The sequence below is a fragment of the Misgurnus anguillicaudatus genome, chromosome 18 (assembly GCF_027580225.2).
Source record: "Misgurnus anguillicaudatus chromosome 18, ASM2758022v2, whole genome shotgun sequence".
NCBI classification, from domain to species: Eukaryota; Metazoa; Chordata; class Actinopteri; order Cypriniformes; family Cobitidae; genus Misgurnus; species Misgurnus anguillicaudatus.
The window spans coordinates 24,041,076-24,063,763 of record NC_073354.2 but is presented as its reverse complement, the minus strand read 5'-3'; the positions used below and the strand labels follow the sequence as shown (position 1 = coordinate 24,063,763).

The following is a 22,688-nucleotide window of genomic DNA, read 5'->3' as shown; positions in this document are numbered from 1 at the left end:
TCACAGTTTGTGTGACGATGAACAGTGAAATCGTGCAGTTAATTAATAGCTGCTGGACTGGTTGAATTCAACATCCCGTGAGACACAATTACAGCATCAGCCATCTGGTTTCTTTAAAAGGAGAGCAAGAGGTCTCTCTCTCTTTCTCTCTCTCTCTCTCTCACACATAAACACAGAGCAGTATTTTTGAAACCCACAGTTAAAGTAAGTGTTGTCCTTACTGAGGTGTAGGAATGATGATTTGAAAAAGTGATAAGGAACCTATTATAAATTTAAACGGCTTGACTTTAAATATTAATTATGTCAAGCATCCTTCAACCAGTACACTGAAAGGCATATTATATATACAATATACAGAATTATGCATTTGGCAGATGGTTTTATTCAAAGTTACAGGTGCATTTTCTAGCAGTTTGTATTTTCTTCAAAGACAAAGGTGGATATTGAGCAATAGGTAACTGCATACCATTTATTTCAGTACACTGTTGAGGAATTGTGTTGCAGACGCCCTTGCTCTGTCTTAAAAGTTGTTGTTTTATGTGGCCCGCTAAGAATCTATTTTTATTGGAGTGGCTGAAACTTTTGAATTATGATGACTGGTTTTTCAAAATGTTAAAATGATTGTCACACCCCTGACTGTGATGTTTATATGTTTTCTCTACAGTGTTCCTGTCTACAGCTCCGGGAGGGAGTTGGGAGAGTTTACAGTCATCCACACTCTCACTGGCTGGATTCCAGAGATGATTCCTTTAAAGTGAGACTCTCAGAAGCGTATTCGTAGTATTTATCTAATCTAAATGAATAATCATCATGCTTTTCTGCATAAAATGATATGTGTTTTATGTGCAACAGTAGTAGGACTTTATTTATTTCTGTGATATGTGCTAACTAGCTAAGCTCTGCTCTCCGGTTCATGGAAAGTCCAACTTTTCCACAATTTGCACAGATGCCAGGCTTATTAGGAAGAAGAGGACACAGACACTGTGTTGTTGTTCTGTGACAAAATGGGCTTCATTCAATTACTTCAGGAATGTAACTTTTCTGTAGCGTTTTGAGACTGTAGTTTGTAATTGTTTGTAGTTGTCACATCTTCAGCATTACCCTCCCATCTGCTCTGTTTAGGGAAACATGCCGACGTGATGCCTTGTAGTTTACACTCGGATGAGTTTTCATGTTACGATCCTTCCTTAGAGACCTCAGCTGTATACACATTCAGAGAGCGTGCACTTTTTTAAACATTAGATCGCTGTCAGATTATCATATCTACTTAAGTGGGGCATGAGATGAGCGTTAACTGGAAAGATGTGTGTGATGATGACTTTTTTACGGCTGGGCCTGTGGGTGAGAGTTAAAGTGGGATTGTTGGATTTGCTTAGGTCATGTACTCCATGGATCTGAAATGTCATATCACACTACAACAGCTCATGCTAAAGATCTTGCTGGAACATCACATAGCACACAAAGTCCATGTCAAACTGTTTATCGACCACTTTTTTAGAATAATATACAGTAAAAAACTGTACCTGTTAAAATGATTTTGAGCATCTAGGTTATTTGTTTTGAGCGGTTGTTATCTGGAAAAACATGCAGATTTGCAACTGGCGAATCAGAATCAAGCATTCAAACGAGCTGTGTAATAAGGAAGCATACAGAAGAGTTAATGTGTCTTTATTGTTTACATTTTATTGTGGTAGACCTGTGTTTAACCCTAACCAGTTCATGCATTATATAATTTTAAAGAATTGCTTGGCTTTCATCTTAATGTTGTTTATTGATTGGTGTAAAGTGCAGACACTGTGTTTGTTCAGTCATATTAGTTTTATTTATTGATCCTACTGCTGACCATTAAATTGATTCATGCTCTTTGTTATTTCATGCTTTAATATATTTTAATCAGTTGAGATTATAAAATAAATTCACAGTAAATCCCCAGTTAAGTGATTTAAATCAGGATATTAGTGAATGCCTTAACCTGCCACATCTTGCTATTCCCAGATCTTGGTATACAGGAGACATTTGGAAATTCCTGAAGGAAAATATTCCGAAATTCCAGTATGAAGAAGAAAGCTCAGAGGAGAAGGCCAAGGCTGCTGACGACACAACTGCAAAGGATTCTGATGTGAACGAGATCAATAGTGAAACTGACACAGGTACAGGTACTGACACACGCACACACACACACACACACACACACACACACACACACACACACACACACACACACACACACACACACACACACACACACACACACACACACACACACACACACACACACACACACACACACACACACACACACACACACACACACACACACACCACTACAGTCGACTATCCATTAGCAGAATGTAATACATCTGATTAAAAGACACACACAGAGAGAGTAAATGGGATTATCAATATGAACAGATACCTGCAGTGAAAATTAATTTTCTTGACAGTAATTTAATAGAAATTTTAAGTGGTCTTAATGATTTAGGGTTAAATGTCATTTAAGTTTGCAAGTTTAAAATGTTTTGGGCCTTTATTGGAGCCGGACTGTGTTCAAACTCTTTGCGAGTTAATCTGGAGGCCAATGAATAATATAGGTGTATAAAAGTACATAATATTTTAAATTTTCCATTGTTATTGTTGCCTTCCAAAAAACAAGCTAGTTATGTAAAGATATGCTGCTCTCTAAAGCCTTACATGTACCTACAAATCAAAACAACTTGCAGTTTTTATATGGTTCTGTTCTCGGTCTCACCATACATTATTTACTCCAAAAATGCAGTGGAGGTATGAATATTTGATCGTCATACACACATCAATGCTTTCTGTAAACACAACTTATCAATGACTCCCGGCTCAATTTGGATTGAGTAATACTGAAGCAGTGCTCTGTTTAGCAGGGCATTATGGGTAATGTGACCCATACTATACTTTATGTAGCAACACTGTAGCACCTTACCCGTCTCCATGCATCCATGCATATATATATATATTCACAATGAAAAACTTCCAGACCGCGGACATTTTGTCTTTGTGCTAGCCTTGCATACTCTTCTTAAGCCTGCAACACATGTCCTCTTCGTGCTATGTCACAGAAAGCACCAATCAAAACTCCACATGGACAGCAATGAGCAAGTGAAATGGTTCAACAAACCGAAATAATCGATCATTTATCGTCTTTCATTTATCTGCCTAATTTTGCTATCAGACCGATAACCGATAATATTAAAAATAAGCAGTTATCGGCCGATAACGATATGTCGGCCGATATATCGTCCATCCCTATCATTGATTAATAACACAGCTAGCCCCTTTCACTTCTTTAACAGTGAGTGTGCATGATTGTGTAAATATGGGTGTGCATTTTTTATTTGCACTGAACAGTTTCAGTGCAAGCAGAGCACTCATTTGTGTGTGTGTGTGTGTGTGTGTGTGTGTGTGTGTGTGTGTGTGTGTGTCTTAGGTACTCTGATCTGAATTAAATAATCTGACATAGCCTCAGGCAAGCTCTGTCAATTCTGTCACAATGCAGTTTATTCCTGAAATATGCAAGAAGAGCAAAGAGTGCAGTCTACGTATACAATATGTGTCAAATTTACACCGACCTGCTTTCAGAGATCACAGTTGTGTTGTGATAAAGAGGTGTAATTGTCAGTGTACATGTAAACAGGGCTTTTGACAGGTCTATGGAGACTAATAATTTTATGAGTCTATTAAAGGTAATGGTTTGCAATTTAGTTTAACTGTTTTAGATAATTGGCTCCTGCAAGCAAATGGTTCAGATTACATTGGGATAATACAAAGGTTTGTAGCTTACAAACACTTTTCGCTCTCGCTCTTTCACAAACATTCTTTCTCTCCATCATTTGCTCTTATCCATAGGTTCCTTTAATTCATATAATGAATCCATCTTTTCTATCTTCCTCTTACTCCCTCAGGGTGTTTGATACTAATTAATGGGTTGGAAATTATAACATGCTTTGACATATATCACTCTGACACCATGGCCTAGATCTTTAGTGCCTAAAGGGGTATCTTTCTCATTGAAACACAAGATCTCCGATCATTCTATTTATAGTGTTTGATGCGTTTACAATACATTGTTATTCTGCATACAGTATACACGATTTAGACATGTTACATCAGACGCTTTCCATCATTTTGATAGATTATAAAAGGTACACAGTCGACTCGATTCCCTACTTTAGCAACCTTCCACTCATGGGCGTTGGAAGCAATGTGGGTGGGTCCCCCACAAAAAAACATTTACTGGATTAGATGCCATTTTGATATTCTGTTGCCTTTTAATTAAACAATTGATTTTATTGAATAAAAGACGGTAGCGGTCGATATTCTGGTAATGGAAGCAGCCCACTCCTGACATCCTTTGACAGAGAAGCATATCTGCACTTACTCATTCTAACTGTCCACCTGTACAGACACTTCTGAGGAGCTGTTCGGGACCGAAACCGTCATCAGTCAACGTCATTCTTTTCTCAAGTAGTTCGATAAAAAAATAGCCTACTTAATTTGTCAGTATGCGTATATAGCAAGCAGTCCTATATAGTTTCGTTTATGTCATATATTGTTTAAAATTTTGAGTGATATGAACTATTTATTTTTTTGTTTTTTGTTACATCAACATTGACATTAAAATGTTTTCTAATTCTGCCCTGAGAACCTGGCAAGATGTCTTTTTCTATCCCGGTGTTGCCATGAGTGCACCTTAACTTATTCCCCGCCAGCCATTTTTTGAAAAGTTGCCCGCCAGCATTTTTTGTGATTTTCACAAATGCCTTCCAGGAAAATTTTCTTCTAAAAATATATAAACATACAAGTATATCAAATGAAAGAACAGACTCTTTGCTTTTAATCAAACAATAAACAAACAAAACGGGGAGAAAACGTTTCATCCTATCTATATTTTTTTCTCTGCTTACAAACTCTTAAATATGGGTATTTTTTTTTAAATACTTTTTTAGCAAAAAGCTGAAATAATTGCATTTTTGTGAATGATTTTTGTTATCAAATTCAGAACGATTATCAAAACATACACAGAGTTTAAAATTAGTAAATAATGTTTTGGCTTCAGTTTCTTCATAAATTTGGTAAGTGCGCCATCTAGGATAATCACGGTATTGCAGAATAACATAAAAATTCATCAGGAACACATTTTTTATGCAAATGTTTTCTTTTAATTGACGAGATAACTTAAAGAGTTTAAAGAGAGAGAGCATACATGGTTAGTTTTTCAAGAAGAGGCACTAAGACGGTCGTCGTCGGGACATTCTTTTGTTAAAAAGATGTTGGTTAAAAAGTTTGGTTAAAAGGTGAAATTCCATAAAAAAATTCCATTTCACATAAGCCAACGGATTTACTTCTTTAATATTTTGCTAATAATTTGAGTGACAGACATTGTATTTCATTTATTTTTCTACTCTTCTAACAGTACAGTGTTAAAATATGAAATTTTTATTTCAACAAGACGAAAAAGGAAAACTAATAAAATTTTTGTAACAATTTGTTATACCCAGTCGCTCTCTCTTACTAAAAAAAATGTCTTTGGATCAAGGTAATAAAATGCGTCTACTTGTTACATCTAAATATTTACTAAAAAATAAAGTAGTGTAACAAGTTGACACTTTTTTTTTAACTTTGATTCAAAGACACATTTTATCTGTGCTTTTTGGTTAGAGAAATTTAAATGTGAGATTCTGGAAACAAGATCTAAATTTAACGGGATCTGTTGGGTTGGGATTCTTAGGACATAGCGGATATTTTTTTCAATATGGGAGCGAATGGGTGTTGAATAGAACCTTGCGGGAGAGGGAAGAAAAAACAGTCCTGCTTAGACCTCTAGTGCAGCAGGCGAAAGTAGTGAAAACAAGAAATAGAGTTTAATTTATATGTACTCTAAAGTGAGCCAAGTGGAATGGATTTGAGGAGCCAGCAGCGTGGAAGTCAAGGTTGTAACTGAAACGCCGAATGGAGTAAAATCTATTAGGGCATTCTTCTAGTGGAATGGATTTGTCTGACAGCGCTCTGACAAGTAAACAGACATATGCGCTAAAATAGAAAAAAGTGAGTGGGTCTAATATCAAAGGTCCTAAAAAATTAAACACATAATATTTCCGACGCCCAATCTTTCACTAGTTTAGGATGCTAATACTTTACGCGGTTTTCGTGATCCACAATGCATATTATGAGTGAAGTCATGCACTGCTTTATATATCCCGCAAGTGATGTGTCATTGTAATCCAGTCACAAAAAGTACAGGTTAAGACCAGGTAAAAGGAGGCTTTCATGTTCCACAGTGTCTGTGCACAGACCCTCTTTTTTATTCTCACCCTCTTTCTTCCTCTTGGCCCAGAGTTTGATCTTGATCATGTAACAGACAGGGCACTGATAACAGATCAGAGATGGCCATAGGAAATTAAGATCAAACGCAGCGTATCTCATTTCTTTCTCTACAGAGGAAATTTGCGTGCTGTTTGAATCAAGAAAATAAGGCTTGACAGATTATGGTGCCCTCTCTGCTGTAAGCGCCTTTGTCTTTGAAACTCATTCATTGATCATCCACTCGATCCCTCTTCCCCTTTTCTCTAAGGCAGCTGCCCTAAATTCATTTTATTATGCTTAAAGTCTTAGAGACAGAAACCAAAGATTTTGAGGGTCGGCAAAGTTTTTTATACATTCATTTCATTCTCTTTTTGTCTTAGCCACTGCTGCTACAACTATACCTCAAATTGTTGTGTGTGCCAGTTACCAACCCCTGCATCTTTTGGAGAAAAGGACCTCAGTGCTTACTAAGATGGTACTTTTCATGTTTTCAATATACATTTTTTATGCATTACAACACTTTATACCACAGGGCTGTTGAATGCTGTATTCTGATTGGTTGAGAAATGTTCCACGGGTATGCATTATTTTTCGTTAACCGCACACCTAACTTGTCAAATGTCTTAAAAATAGGCACCATAGGTCTATAGCAATGTTTATGGTAACCGTGGAATAAGAGAAATAATTGACTCCTTTGAATTATTTGAAAATAATGCACACCCACTTAGCGTTGTGCCGCATTACCAACCTTGGGTGTGCATTATTTTCTTATAATTCAATTCAAAATTATTCCTTACATTTTTCATTAAACCAATATAATGAGTGCTGTTCTTACAACATGTTATATTCTAGTAGAAATACTCTTAGCAAACTAAAGTCTCATGGCAAAGGAAAAGAATGGGGTCACACTAGCATCTTTAAACTTATCTAACCAACTCATTTGATATTACGCCTTCAATTTACTTAAAGCTCATTAATGTGAAACTTGGATTACTTGGATTAACGCTTGCTTTCTAATTAGTTATTAAGGCTCATAATCTATGATCCTGTTGGGTGGTATCTTTTTCAGGCCGATTCATCTGAGAGTCTAAGGCAGTATGGCCTTTCTCAGCTGTACAGTCACCCTGTGCTGCTTACTAGGACTCGAGACTGCCCCCTGGCGGCCCCACCCAAACCACCCCCAGTTCCTAACTGGAAGCTCATCCGCCCACGCAAGCAGACCAGCATCACAGATGAACCCAAAGGTAGGGCATGTGGGTTTTTTCTGTGTAAATAATAATATGATGAAAGGCTCTGGTTGGCTCAAATAGATGTTTGTGCTCTCTAGAGCCCCCTGTTCAGAAGCCAGAGGAGTTCATAGAGGTTTGCAGCCCCTTCATCAACTTCAAACTCATGACTGTGGCCGCTCATGACATGTAAGATGTATCCGTGTGTGTATTCATATATTTTCCCATAACCACAGGAAACCTATGGAAAAGTAATTTGTGTTATTATACGTGTTCGAATATGGGCATTGTTTTACATCCAGTTATTATATCTTTAGCCGCAGCAGAGAGTACATTAGCACGGTGAGTGCTTACAGCAGTAATTGGCTGTGTGGGGGAGTCAGACAAGGCAATGAGTTTCTTATTGTACCGCTTCTGATCACAAGCCAATTTTTCCTCATTAGATAGTCTGAGCATGTATACTGTTTAGGGAGTGATGTTGTTTTTATGTGTTTTTTGGGAGGTTGATAAGAAAAGGTGTTATTGAAGCTATGTTTTTTATTTTAACACTGTATTTCTGTGTGGTTGTTAGGGAGCAGGGTGCTGTAAAAAGGGGTGGCTATAGCTCTAATCTGGCTTCCTTCTCAGAAATGGATGATAGCGAGAATGACCACCCCAAAAATGACATCATCCAGAACAGTCCTAATACGTTGGATGTCACCGAAACCAATCAGGTATGCCAGAGGGAACTGACTTTAATTGAGCAAAAAGGGACATTTTTTTGAATATGCTCATTTTCCTGCTCTTCTAGAGTTAAACATTTGATTTTCACCTTTTTGGAATCCATTCAGCTGATCTCCGGGTCTGGCGCTAACACTTTTAGTATAGCTAAGCATAATCCATTGAATCTGATTAGACCATTAGCATAGCGCTAAAAAATAACCAAAGAGTTTCAATATTTTTCCTATTTAAAACTTGACTCTTCTGTAGTTACATCGTGTACTAAGACTGACAGAAAATTAAAAGTTGCAATTTTCTAGGCAGATATGTCTAGGAACTATACTCTCATTCTGGCGTAATAATCAAGGACATTGCTGCTGTAACATGGCTTCAGCAGGCGCAATGATATTACGCAGTAGCCGAAAATTAAAAGTCCCTTTAGTAACTTTTAATGGCAGGAGGACTATTTTCAGGCAGTAATATCATTGCGCCTGCTGCAGCCATGTTACAGCAGCAAAGTCCTTGATTATTATGCCAGAATAAGAGTATAGTTCCTAGCCATATCTGCCTAGAAAATCGCAAATTTTCTGTCAGTCTTAGTACACGATGTAACTACAGAAGAGTCAAGTTCCAAATAGGAAAAATATTGAAACTCTATGGTTGTTATTTTTTTGCATGATGCTAATGGTCTAATCAGATTGAATGTATTATGCTAAGCTATGCTAAAAGATGTAGCGCCAGACCCGAAGATTGGCTGAATGGATTCCAATACGGTAAAAATCAAAGGTTTACTCTAGGGAACCTGGAAAATGAGCATATTTTCAAAAAAAGTGTAGTGTCCCTTTAAAATATGATTTTTTACACTATTATACAAAATTTTTAATCACACGTCATACAGTATGAATAAATTTAATGTATCATTTTTACTGTAACTGACCCTACAATTGTGTCAAGAAGAATTGCAATGCATCACTTAGAGAGTAGACTGAGTGAGACCCTATCTGCCAGAAACCCACAGTCTGTTAAAGCATGGCTGCGGGAATAAGCATCTATTTCATACAAGTTCATCCTCTTTGAACACATGCGGTCAGGGGAAACACTGCTGTTTACACCCAGTATTCAGCTGTGTACTGTGCCAGAATGTTCTGCTCTCTGGCTGTAGTGCGGCTGGAGGCCGGGAGGCAGCAACAGGCTATGACTCCTCTGACGCCTCTCTCTCTCTCCAGCTCCAATGTCACTCTGCCTGTCTCCCAATTATGAGAGCGCCTCCGGCAGATCCTGCATTAGGGAGATGGAGAAATAGAGACAGTATGGTGAAGCGCACATGCTTTGTTACATAAAAGGATAGGTCACGTACTCCGGACGATATAAAAAGCGACACAATTAGCCTGTCAGTTATCTGGACGGGTGGAAGTTCAGCTCAGATCAGACTGAGACAGCTTGGTTTCCGCATTAGGACGTGCGGTTGTGCATTGTGTTGGTTAATGTCTTTGACAGATTACAATTGATTTTGTTTGGGCCTGGCCATTGGTTGAAAAAATGTATGGTCCTGGTGATTATTGGTGAGCCAGTGTTGATATGCAAGAATGGCCGGGAGGCACAGATCCTCTGTACTATACTATATTTCTTATGTGAATCAACTTATGAATGACTTTCTTTACCTTTAGGCCCTTGAAATACGTGGTGAAGTCACCTGATGTGGCTACATTGAGGCTGTGATAATGTTGATTTTCTTCTCCTTATCTACTCCCATTTTTCGTCTGTCCTCCGTTCTTGTCATCCTGTTCTCCTAACCTCAGATTCATGGTGAGTCACAGACTATCTCTGAATCACCGGCACTGTTGTTCATTATATGTAGCATACAGAGCGCCCCTAATTGTCCTCCACGGATAAATTGCACAGTTGGACGATTCCTAAGGCTTTAAAAGGCTTCCTAAAGTGACGCAAGGTCGTGTTCAGTTATGGAAAAAGCCCATTTCGAGAAGTTTCGAAGGCTTTTAGTTGGATTGTTTCCATGGCACCACACTGGGTTAGTTAAAGGGAATAGTCTATTCATCCATAAAAAACACATTAAAGTAGTTTTTACATAGAGGTGTGCCAATTAGCGGGTAAAGACTGACTTGCTAATCAAACATGTGTCCCCTAATCCTGTCACCATCTGAAGACCCATCATATTTGTGGCACTTCTGACTGGTTAATTGAAAGAGAAAATCCATTTTGTCCAGATGTCAGATTAGAGGATTTTTTCACTGGCTTTTGGAAGCCAGATGGGCTCAGCTCACAGTGACTGGATAAATCTGGACATTCTTTGCCCTCCTCGTCCATATCACTCCCAGCTAACCCTTTGCACTTTATATCCCCCATTTTTCCCCAGGTAACGGCAGAGGACAAGAATAAGGGCGAAAGTATTGCCAATGGTAAGACAGGCCTCTGTAGGGAGCACAACAGCATCGCAGCACAAATGTATAATATACTAGTGTATAATGTATCATACAGTACTGTGCAAAATCTTAGGCCACCATGCCACAATACCTTTAGATTTGTTGTTTTTGCAATAGTATAGGGACGATATATACATATTTCACAGTCTTTTTATTAAAATACAACTGGAAAATACAGGACATTTTTATGCAATATTTAGAAACAAAATACAATTATTATTATTAAGTGTCAAGTATTTAGTATGACCTCCCGTTGCACTTTGAGCAATAGCAAGAACCTGCAGGCTCTCTTTAAATCGAAATGAAATGAAACTCTAATTCAAGTTATTCCAGTTGAATAACTTTATGACGTTTGTCTCCTCAAAGAAGTTTAAGATGTGTTTAGTGCCAAGTGAGGTCACACTAAATACTGACTTTTGTCTGAAGAAGCAATTTTGTTCTTAATTTTATTTATTTTTTTGCATTTTGTGTACATATTCCCTCTATTTTCTGTTTGTATCGTAATAAAGAGAGCGAATAATAAATATAAACGCTCATTAAAACTTTGCTAAAACAACAGAGCTGGTGGTGGCCTAAAACTTTTGCACAGTACGTATATAAATGAAGAGTTTGGTTCCAAAACACTATAAATCCATTTTGACTAATTTCTGTAAAAATGTGTTTTATATACCAAAAAAGTGACAAGATGAATACCACTATTTTCTGTTACAAACTTTCACGTAGCATCTTTAGGCTATAATAACATTAAAAATTCAAATCCATAATTTGATTTTTAAAGATTTATTATAAAAACTGATTCTTTTTTTTCAAAATGCTATAAATCTATTGAATCAATATATAAATGTGCATTCAGCTTTGCCATGTTATATTCATTTAGTTGATTAGTGGTATACACTGATTAAAAATAAACATTAATGGCATTAATCAAAACACTTACTTTGTCATATTAAGAACACTGTCATTGCTGCGGCTGTCATCCTTGGGACGTCGACTCGTCGTTGAACTTTTTTGACAGCAATCAACTGTAAAATGTTTTGGTCCTGCTCGATTTTCGTTGACTTTGAATAAAATAATGCCTCTCACGTAAATTATTTAATTTTGATGGCTTACGTTTCTTCCCCGCCACAGGTTTCTCAATGCCATCAGAAGTATTATTTTGTTTTTGTTTGTTTGTTGATCACGAAGTACAAAGTAGATGAGGAAAACTAGGATTCTGTGTGTATTCAATGCACCACCGTTGTTGTTTACAATGCGTGGAATGGTGCGCTGTGATTTGTTGAGAGGATTTATTGCATTCTGCAGATAAGAATGACTCGTTTCTTTCACGTTTTGGGAAAAAAGGGAGAAAATATGACAGAATAACATGGCGGATATCAGATTTTGTGTAAAATGAAGAATTTACTTTTTAATACTAACCAGATACAATACTGATTTTGGTAGTAACTATTTTTTTTAAATGGCCTTTATTGTGTTTTGGAACCAAACTCTTCAAATGTTTATATGCAGTGGCGGCCGGTGACTTCTTTTTCTGAGGGCGCTCGATGCGAAGTTCGTCACAACATGTATGTAGCCCATCGTGCGTGGTTCCTTTTTTCAAAAAGGACCAAGAGATCCTCTCTGCGCATCGAGAGATCCTGTGTGCATCACGTGTCTTGTCAAAATAAATGCCTGTTGCAGACGCGTCTAAAGGGTTTATGATAAAAGAGACGCTCACGTTTGCCAAATACTCGCATAATCTCACATAAAATGCGTAATCAGAGTTTACTGTTAAGGGAGTGTCTTGCGTGTATTTTGTGTACATGAGCGTCGCTTTTATCACAAACGGTTTTGAATTGTGTGCAGCAGGCACTTATTTTGACAAAATACGTGATGCACATGGTTTACATGACGCAACAAACACATATTTTTAAAACGCAAGCAACACACATGACACTCCAAACACATATTTTGAATTAGCGTCCCTCGGATAAGCAGTCACAAGCCGCCACTGTTCATATGCTTTGTGGCTATTCTGTCTCTTTCCTTTTACATTTGTGTTAGCAGTTAACATCTTGCTCAGATATAAACCATTTCTATCTAATTTGATATGAACTGCGGCCTGTGAAGCACTTAAACTGAAATCTTTTTTCATATAAATTGAGCTATTATTTATTAAGTGGGTTTGGCTTTTTAGTGGGAAATCTTTTTGTTCATTTTCAGCTAAGTGCTTTTGTAACAATGTGAAATACAAATGAAACTGAAATGAAAAGAATGAATTTGTAAAGACGGATAATTCGCCACACTTATCTCTTCCATTCATTGTTTAGCCATCAGAGCAATGAAGCTAATAGCTGGTCTAATGATATGATAGATAGTTGAGTTGTCTCTCAACACAATTTTCATTTCTCTCTCTCTCTTTATTTATCCAATCTGTCTTCTTTTCATTCGCACAAACACAGATATGCGTACTGTACACACGCGGGGCATAACCTCTATCTGTGATCATGATCTTGCACTCGCCCCTCATCACGACAGGCCAATTATATGCTCTCCCTGAGAGCCCAGTGTGTTGCTTAGTAACACCTGTGGATAAGTAAATGGAGTTGGCCCAGCAGTGGCATTGCTATGGCATCTTTAGTCTCGTGGTCTAATATGTCAGCCCAGCACACTGAATGTAATCAATTAAAGCTGCAATATATCGCATTTAAGACAGTGATGCCATAAATGACCATAATGAATTGAGACGCCGATGCAAGAGTGTTTATAAATTAAATGCATTATTGTGGTGCCAACAATTTGCTTAATAAGCCTGATTGGCACAACTGAGTTAATCATGATACCCCCGTGGGAAGTAATTTCAAAAAGAGAGAATCTCATTTAAAACATCTTTGCAAAAATGGTGATACCATTTCAGAGCTTTAATACAGCAAATGTTTTGATTTGGGTGAAAATTTGTTGTAGTTAAAAAAATGCAAATGTCCTGTGTTACCCAACCAATTTTTCACTTCTGTCTTTGTTTGTAAGCGACTGTATAATGTTTTTAAAAATCCCCAAGATGCAGAGAGAGCAGAATCAACTTCAAAATCTGAAAAAGAGAGCGACAATAAGGATAAAGAGAGGGTGCAGACAGCCAAAGAGTCAAATACAGTGCTTCAATCCCAGGATGAGTCTGATAAACCCTTGCTGCAGGACACATGGGTGGATCTTCACAACTTCACTAAATGCTTCCAGTAAGGGTCTAAGCCATCTTATACTAATCCTTTATTTATTTAATTTGTCACAGGGTTATTTATGCATTTTCGCTCTTATTAATCTAAAGACTAATATGGTAATATACTGTAATGTGTTTTGTAGAACGTTGTTGGTTTTCCACAAGCCGGACACATATGCACATCAATGCACGACAGCCCACTGTCAGGTAAAGTTTGCTTGATCAAAGGTAAAGACTGTACTTAAAGCTGAAGCTTGTCATTTCTGTACTTCTAACAGTAAAGGTATAGTTCACCCAAAAATGAAATTTTCATTTACTCACCCTCATGTTGTTTTAAACCTGTATGAGTTTTTGTATTCTGCTGAACCCAAAAGAAGATATTTTGATAAATGATGGTAATCGCATTGTTGATGGCACTCATTGACTTCCATAGTAGGAAAAACAAATACTGTGGAAGTCAATGGGTACCATCAACTGTCTGCTCACCATCATTTATCAAAATCAGCAGAGAAAAGAAACATTTAGGCCCCTATTTGAACGATCTAAGCGCATTGTCTAAAGCACGACGGAAAAAATGGTTTATGCGCCAAGCGCACGGCCTAAAAGGGTTGTTCCCATTCTCGTAAAGAGTAATGGGTGTGTTTTGGTAGCCTGGTGCAACCAGACTCTCGTACATTCATTTAATTTGTACAGAGAGTCTGGCCACGCTCCCTTGCAAAGCGTTACTTCCGTTAAGGAGGGTCCTCTGTTGAAGTTTAAAACTATTGGATCTGCCCAGAGTCACTCTGAATCTGCCATAACCAATCGCTAACGTTTGGTCGTGACGTATGTCACTCAGTCTGGCGCACAACCTCAACGTCTGCGTTCTTAGCCACTCCCCGCTGTTCGCTGATTGGACCTGCAGATTTTTGCCGGAGAAAACGAAACTCTTTACAGCAGTACCAGACGTTGTTCTGAAGCGAAATGAAACTTAAGCGGAAGAACGTAGGAGGGCGGAGCAGGCTAGTGTTTTAGGGTAACGTGCAATAAACCATTGAGAGTCTCAGCTCTCATCATCTTTAAAAGCCAGTTGCGCCGTGCGCCATGCCTAATCCTTATTTAGAAAGCGGAATTTGTAAACCGAAAAACTAAGCGGAGGAAGAAGACCACCAGTTCAAGAATAATGAAAAAAAAAGTTGTTTTCAATTGTTGTTTTCATTTTTATTGAAATTGTTATTTTTTGGATTCAAAAAATTTTTAAAATCCGTTTTCTTTTAGTCATAGAAGTAAAAATAGCATTTCACAGCTTTTAATTGCTGTAAATGTATTGATATCCTACATAATCATTGTAATCTCATAAAATAATTTGTAAATATGCAAGAAAAAGTTTGTAATCTAAAAATACAAACAAGAGCTAAAGAATTTACAAACATGCGGAGAGCCGTTTCGGCACTCGGACAGCGCCATGTTTTTTTTTAAAAAGCATTACTTAAAAATGCTTCTCATCTTACCATATCCACAGGTACAGTGTCATCATATACAATAAATCCGTGGGGTAGCATTTTAAAAAACATTTAAAAATAGATGCATTTGTTTAAAGCAAAGCATTTATTTGCTTACCAGGCTACAGGTGAAGCAGCTCTTTACGCCTTCTAACGTCTCTTAATCGGTCCTCATTTATGTCCACGAGACTCAATAATAATCTTTTACATTTTAATCCTTTCATTTTTCATATTTAAAAACATTTGTGTGCTGCTGCGCATCCATGTGTGTGATAAGCAAACCCGCGTTGTCGTCCTGTAAATAGGCGCATATTACTTATGCGATCTTTAAATAACAAAAAAAATATTGCACCATTGACTTTAAACATTAGACCAGGTTTTAGTTGGTAAATGGTGTAGTCTATTGTAGTTGCCTCAAAATAGCAACACGCCAACTATGCGCCTAAACACACCTCGTTTTTTAGACCAGAACACCCATGGGCGCAAATGCATTTGTTATTTAAACAACGTGGCGCTAAACGTGAAAATTATCATTGCGCCAGGTTGAAACTAGCAAAAGACACTAGCGTCGCGCATTGCGCTGCATGGCGCCGGGTGTATAATAGAGCCCAAAAGTTAAGAACTACATAAGGGTGGGTAAATGAATTTTCATTTAATCAGAATCAAATATGAGATTTTGTGAAATCAGGATGCATAAATAAACAGGAATGTTTTTAAAGCACCAAACTGAAACATTTCAGATGAAAATCAACCTACAAACAGTTTACTTATAGTTGTCCCTGCAGAAATTTACACAAGCTGGAAAATTACACACTTCAGCTTGAAGGGTGCTTGCATATTAGCATTTCTGTTACTTTACTATGAAGTACTGTTTAGCCTTAGTGTTTATAAAATGTTATATATGAAAACAGTAATATAAATAAGATCATGTATAAACCTCAGAGTATGACATTAAAATGCATTATTAAAAAAAGCTATACTAAAATCAGCCCCAAACCTGTTATTATGGCATTTAATGGTGCTTGTTATAATTATGGTATTTGTGGTGGGTGAGATGTGTTATGTTAGAAAAGAAGCTGAAAGTGACTCATATCTCTATTAGAACTCCGTCTCTTCTCGACTGTCTGCTTCTCCACTGTCCAACGCTATGGCCTCCACCCACTCCGTTACTGCTTCTGCTAGACAACCTGAATCTAACACAACTTATCACACACAGGTACACAAACACTGATTTATATCTCTATGCTGTTTTTCATAATCATTTTGTTTTTGCTGTTTTCTGTTGTGAGCTATGCTTTTTTAACATTATTTCCCAAGAAATGTGGTTTGATTTTGGTAATTACTTTTAGTGTGAGTTTATGCAGCTGTGTGTGTGTGTGTGGGGGGGGGGATGTCCCTAAAAAGGTAGTAGTCGTAATAATTTTTTGACCTTTTAGGGACTCCATGAGGAAACTTAAAAATCTCAATGAAGTTATTTGAAAATCTAACATAGCAGAAAATTTTATGTTAGGTTTAGGGGACATGTTAGGGCAGTGGTTCGCAAACTCGCGAGATGTTGCCAGGGGTCCCCCCAGTTTTATAAAATATGTTAATTTATCAAAAATTCTGTGTAATCAAAAAATAAGATATAGATACCAACCAACAGCACTGCATTTTATAATTAAAGGCGGAGTGTACGATTTCTAAAAAAACGCTTTGGAAAAGAGAGTCAGGGAGTACCAAAACACACTTGTAGCCAATCAGTGGTAAGGGGCATGTCTACTTACCGACATCGTTGCGTATGTGTGGGCCGCGGGTCTACTATCAAAAGAAGGTCCAGATTCTATTGAGGGAGGGCCGTGTTTGTTGAGATGATTTCAAATGTCAACATTGGCTTTCAGAGATCATGGATCCTGCCTTTAAATATGGTTTTTAATTAAAATTCTAAGTTTGACTATGTTTTATATCAAGTTTCTTTGAGGGGGCCACGAATGGATGCACCCTACATGGAGGGGTTGATGGTGCACGCATAAAGGTTTGAGAACCACTAGGTTAGGGGAAGGAGATAGATATACAGTTTGTACAGTATTAATGTCATTATGCCTATGGAATGGAAACAGGTGCATGCATCCTAATAGAACTAAGGCCTAGTCCTTGCTTAACCTAAACCCTGTCCTGGTAACCACCTCTGGGTGTTAAACTCCAAACAATGGCAGACTTGCATGAGAAGACCTACATGAAGATTCTTTAAAATATATATTTTTGTCACAAATGAAATACAGTCGTGTGTTAACCAGTACTTTTACTATCACTTCCCTGTCTTTTGTCTCACAGTCTGCAGACTTGAAATGTACATACTTTCTGTTTGTGGACAACCTGTTACCCACTGAAATTGTCATCTGTTTCTCAGCATTAGCACAGTGGGGAGAAAGTATGGAAGAGAGTAAGGAGACTTAGTCACATACACACTATTTGTCAGTTTTAAAGAAGCAGGGTCATTTTTTTTTATTACGTTGTGTGTGTTTATATTATATTTAGAAAGGGTGTCTCCTACCAGGCCTGGTTTCCTGACAGCTAGGCCATTCTCATGGAAGAGCATCGCGTCTGAACTCCCGGTGTTGCAGATTCAAACCACAGCTAGTAAAGCTGCATTACTGTCACTTCCTCCTGGGTAACTACTAACTCACTATTCCACACTAACCTTAACTACTAATGCAAGTGTTAAGAACGAGGGTCATTGTAACATTTTATTTTTATCTTCATAACTTTTCAAATCTGCCTGGCATTATTGCCTAACACACTGTTTCTGAGTAGTTCTCAACTTTTTAAGATTGATCTATTTTGCTGTCAAGAATTATGCGTGTTTAAATTAAGCTCTCTTATCTAAGCAGGCATAACCTTATCTTTAATTGCAATCATCTCTGGTCTTCGACCCTGACAGAAGGCTGTGCGACTTTATCAGCCTTTATGTAGCGTTCTGTTAGGAGTCTCTAAAAGAGAAGACAGATAAGATAAAAAACATGGGTTGAAATAGAGAAAGAGAGAGTGATCTGACCTACTGTAGTCTGCTATTTGTGGCTGCGAAGTGGCCTAAAACCTGAGAGCCTACATTTAGAGATCACACTGAACAAAATGCAAATTTCAGAGGGGGCAAATGTAGGAGTCTATTAATTAAATTGCTGTTAATTGGATTAATACAGAAAGAAAGAACGAAAATATAAACAGATTTTTCAAAAATCTTTATAATCATATGAATTCACAAAAATATAATAATGTTTATGTGTCAACACCACATTTAAAGGAACATGCCCACATTTTGGGAATTTAGCTTATTCACCGTATCCCCCAGAGTTAGATAAGTCAATACATACCTTTCTCATCTCCGTGCGTGCTGTAACTCTGTCTGACGCAGCCCCCACTAGCCTAGCCCAGCACAAAGACCGGAAGCGAATGGGTCCAGCCAGCATTCTGCCCCCAATAAGTGACAAAATAACGCGAACATTTTCATATTTATCTGTTGTGATTTGTATATTCACAGCGTGCACAAACAACAAGGTGACACGAGACACAGCCACCCCCCAACAGCGCACATACCGGGAACTACACCCTCAGAAGACGAAGCACTGCCACTTGGGGGGAGCGACCCGCTCGTAGCACCCGAGAATCCTCCTGGTGAGGAGCAGAGAGTTTGTGCAAATCACTCTGCCCAAGTAGCAGTGCTTTGCCTTCTGAGAATATAGTTCCCAGTATGTATACTGTTGAAAGATGGCTGTGTCTCATATGACCTTGTTATTTGTACACGGTGTGACTATACAAATCACAATATATGTAAATAGGAAAATGTTCACGTTACTTTGTCACTTATTGGGAGCAGTATGCTAGCTGGAGCCATTCACTTCCAGTCTTTGTGCTAAGCTAAGCTAGCGGGGTCAACGCTAATCCTGTGAAATTTCATAAGATTTCTATGGGTGAATTATGTAATAGGTCAATTTAGAGACATTTAGCATTCAGGCATTTAGTCTCAATGCATCAGATTTGCTTCACTTTTAGGGCCTTTTTACACCTGGTCACTTTATGTGTTTCCTCTGATCGGATAGCGATCTGATTTGTTAAAACTGTTCCATTTACATTCAGCCACATAAATGCGTCTTGGCAAAACGGATATGAATCTGATCTTCTACTTCTAAAAAGGAAATACACCATTCATTACTCCACCTTAAAAAACTTAAGATGACGCTTATGCAACAAAAGGCAGCACTTACTGTATGTTTAATGTATGTTGTGCAGGGGACGCGCGTCTCTGTGTTTGACATGAGCTGGAGCGCGCAGTACAGAGCAGCACGAGAGTGACAGCGTAATGATTTAACAAACAGGTCCATGATGGAGAAGCGTTCACAAAACTCACTCTCAAAGTTTTATTTCTTTGTTTAATATCATTCGAGTTTTTCATTGGTATCTTTCATTGGTTCTAGAAAGCTTTTATACCCGCTGCCGTCGCTTCATAAAACAATAAGCATCTCGTCTTTACTGGCTTACTTTTGGGTGACGTTCTTACGTTTGAGAGGAGTTATGCGTTGATATATGAGGTTTTATCAACTGGATGTATTTACACTTGTCCAGTTTTGTCTGAAATGCATCCCACACCACCTCCTGAAGTGGTTTGAGCGATCGGATTTAAATCCGTCTCGAAAACGTTTCAGAGGGCATTTACACACATGGTCTTTTTACGATCAGATAGCTATCCAATCAGAGAAAACGCATGAAATGACCAGGTGTAAAAAGCGCCTTAGTCATGTAATGATCATATGCAAGATAAGCCATTACCATAGACTGCAAAAAATATAGATGTAGTGTCCTTGACGTCACCCATAGGTTTGTGAAGAGCTTTTTTGAAGCCAGTTGTTGGTGGAGCCTGCCATCGCCATCTTGGCAGCGCGTCACTGTGCATCACTCGCGGATAACCGAAAATGGGTAAAGAGGCGGGACATGGGTGAAGATGAAGTGGCTGGGTTGCTGAAACCACACCTCCCTAGCTCGACGGTAGTGACAGCAGTGGCACACCCTTAATTAGGCAGAACTTTAAGGCTTAATATAATTTAAACGGTACCAGGCTGTAAAAATAGTTTTCTGCTGTAAAGTTGGGCATTTTAACATAGGGGTCTATGGGAATTATCTCCCTTTTGGAGCCAGTCTCTAGCGACCCATCAATAAATTGCAGTTTAAGTCATTTCTGTGTTGGCTTAAATATACTGCTGAAAAGACAATGTTCACGGTTCTACTAATGTCTCTCTCAAATTGCTGTTCTGTTTCACCAGACGTCATGTTCTTCATATTCAAACAAGAGCTTCATTTGCCATCCATGTACATCTCTGCAGCATGTCTCCCTTCGTATTTGGTGATGAGGAGACCGTAGTGCCACACCTTGACAAGGCATGCCAGGCAAACACACATGCACGAGCGGTTGCATCTTTAGTAGATGGGATCACGTGACTTACACACCTAACATACACACAAACATGCTGTATATGCCATACAATAGTTTCTTTTCAGATAAAGTCATAGTTCACTGAAAAATAAAATTATGTCTTTAACTCCCCTCATGTAATTTCAAACTTGCATGTCATATTTCTTCCTCTGATTTCTTGCATTAACCTGATAACAGAGCAGTACATCACTGCTTAACTAAAAGTCATCTGTCATGTACAGTTCTTGTATAACATGTCTGTTTTTGCCTGTGTCCAGGAGAGTTTAAGGTTCTGCGAGCAGGCCACAATGATTCTGAGAGCTCTTGCTCGAGTGGTCAGCTGCTTTTCAGATCCGGAGGCACTGCCCTCAGCTACCAAAGATCTTGAAAGGACCCATGGCGTAGGCATACAGCAGCAAAGGGTAGGTTTTGCATGTTCACAAACACACACTGGTGTATTAAAGAGAGCTCAGCAGATTTTTCTTGTGATCCAGGTCTTTAATGAGGCTGTTTATCAAATGTTCTGCACTGCGCTGGGGCGGAAATTGACCTCAGATGAGCTGTTTGCGGTGCAGACTCTGACCGGAGACCCATCGCCACACGGCAGCAATGAAAAAGCAGCGGACTTGCAGTCAGGTGGACTTAACAGTTTCTATGAGAGTTCCTGTATCTTACAGATCACATAGCAAGTGACTCATGAGCCCATCTTTTATGTGTTAGAAAGCAACCCTGAGGGATGGAACGGCAGGCAGGTCACTGACAAGGAAATGCAGGCAGCTGCTGTCCTACAGGCAGGTTGGAAGGGATACTTGGTCAGAGAAATACTCACGGCAGCAAGACCAGGTAAAGTCAAGACTTAACACTCCCTCAGTGACCTTAACAACATTCTTCCCTGATACGTGATCACCATGACAGGGGTTTTGATCATTTGAGTCATCTTTTTTAGTCTTGAGATTATTCTGGTCTTCTTTTACCCCAACATAACTAGCAAAGTTTATAACCATTGTTTTAGGGAAGTAGTTTATAGTATAGATGTTCTTTGATGTTGTCTGAGACACAATAGGGCGTTTTTTATTCTTCACTAGTGGAATGCACTCACATGAATTTTCATCTATCTCCAAATTTGGTCATTGTAATCAGATCACAACACATTTGGGACCCTGTTTTACCTGTTTACATCTTTTCTTTGGAGATAAGATTACCCAAACCAGAGCCATGTAGGGCTGTCAAACGATTAATCGCGATTAATTGCATGCAAAATGAAAGTTTGTAAATGTAAATGTTTCTTAAATATATAAATGAATGTTTGTGTATTTACAGTATATTTACATAATAATTACACACAGTACACACACACATATATTATGGAAACACAAACTTTTATTTTGTATACGATTAATCGCGAATAATCTAAATGTGTACAGTAAATGGGGATCATAGAGACTAAATACTTTTAGATGGCCAACAGTCTTATTCTGACCCATTCACTTGTGTCCAGTTATATCTTACATATGTATTGTGTGTTATATTTGCGTGTGAGAGAGATAAACTCTCTGCTGCAAGGCCCTGGAGCTTATATTTATCAATGAAGCTGCCAGTCACTCCAAGTAAGTATGACAGCAGAGAGAATAACACACCTCTCCATCTCCATACCTCCCAGCATCACCCGAGTGACAGAGGATGAGAGAGATAGGGGAAAAAGAGAAACACTTGTCAAAATTCAAAGAGCATGAACATGCTTTCCTTTTTTACTCATGTGCGAGCTGTTGCATGCCACTGGAACCATTCTGCAGGGCTTGTGATGTCTGCTTTAAAGTTACATTTATAAAAAATAAGCATGTTTACAACATATTCTAATTTAAATATTAATTCCCT

General features: G+C 38.2%; 1 protein-coding gene across 5 annotated transcripts in view; it reads left to right on the top strand.

The window, feature by feature from the left end:
* The window catches only part of adgb (androglobin), a 52,147-nt gene that overhangs the window by 11,716 nt on the left and 17,743 nt on the right, over nucleotides 1-22,688 (top strand). For 2 of the 5 annotated variants that reach the window (XM_055186555.2, XM_055186559.2), the window contains exons 7-21: nucleotides 665-754; nucleotides 1,996-2,156; nucleotides 6,714-6,808; nucleotides 7,403-7,577; nucleotides 7,661-7,748; nucleotides 8,131-8,272; nucleotides 10,633-10,675; nucleotides 13,734-13,908; nucleotides 14,033-14,096; nucleotides 16,473-16,586; nucleotides 17,684-17,792; nucleotides 17,888-18,020; nucleotides 20,665-20,779; nucleotides 21,092-21,449; nucleotides 21,534-21,656. In XM_055186555.2, the coding sequence (XP_055042530.2) occupies nucleotides 665-754; nucleotides 1,996-2,156; nucleotides 6,714-6,808; nucleotides 7,403-7,577; nucleotides 7,661-7,748; nucleotides 8,131-8,272; nucleotides 10,633-10,675; nucleotides 13,734-13,908; nucleotides 14,033-14,096; nucleotides 16,473-16,586; nucleotides 17,684-17,792; nucleotides 17,888-18,020; nucleotides 20,665-20,779; nucleotides 21,092-21,449; nucleotides 21,534-21,656 (1,985 nt within the window). The remainder of the gene's footprint in view (nucleotides 1-664; nucleotides 755-1,995; nucleotides 2,157-6,713; nucleotides 6,809-7,402; nucleotides 7,578-7,660; nucleotides 7,749-8,130; nucleotides 8,273-10,632; nucleotides 10,676-13,733; nucleotides 13,909-14,032; nucleotides 14,097-16,472; nucleotides 16,587-17,683; nucleotides 17,793-17,887; nucleotides 18,021-20,664; nucleotides 20,780-21,091; nucleotides 21,450-21,533; nucleotides 21,657-22,688) is intronic. The other 3 variants (XM_055186557.2, XM_055186558.2, XM_055186556.2) reach the window with 3 other exon arrangements.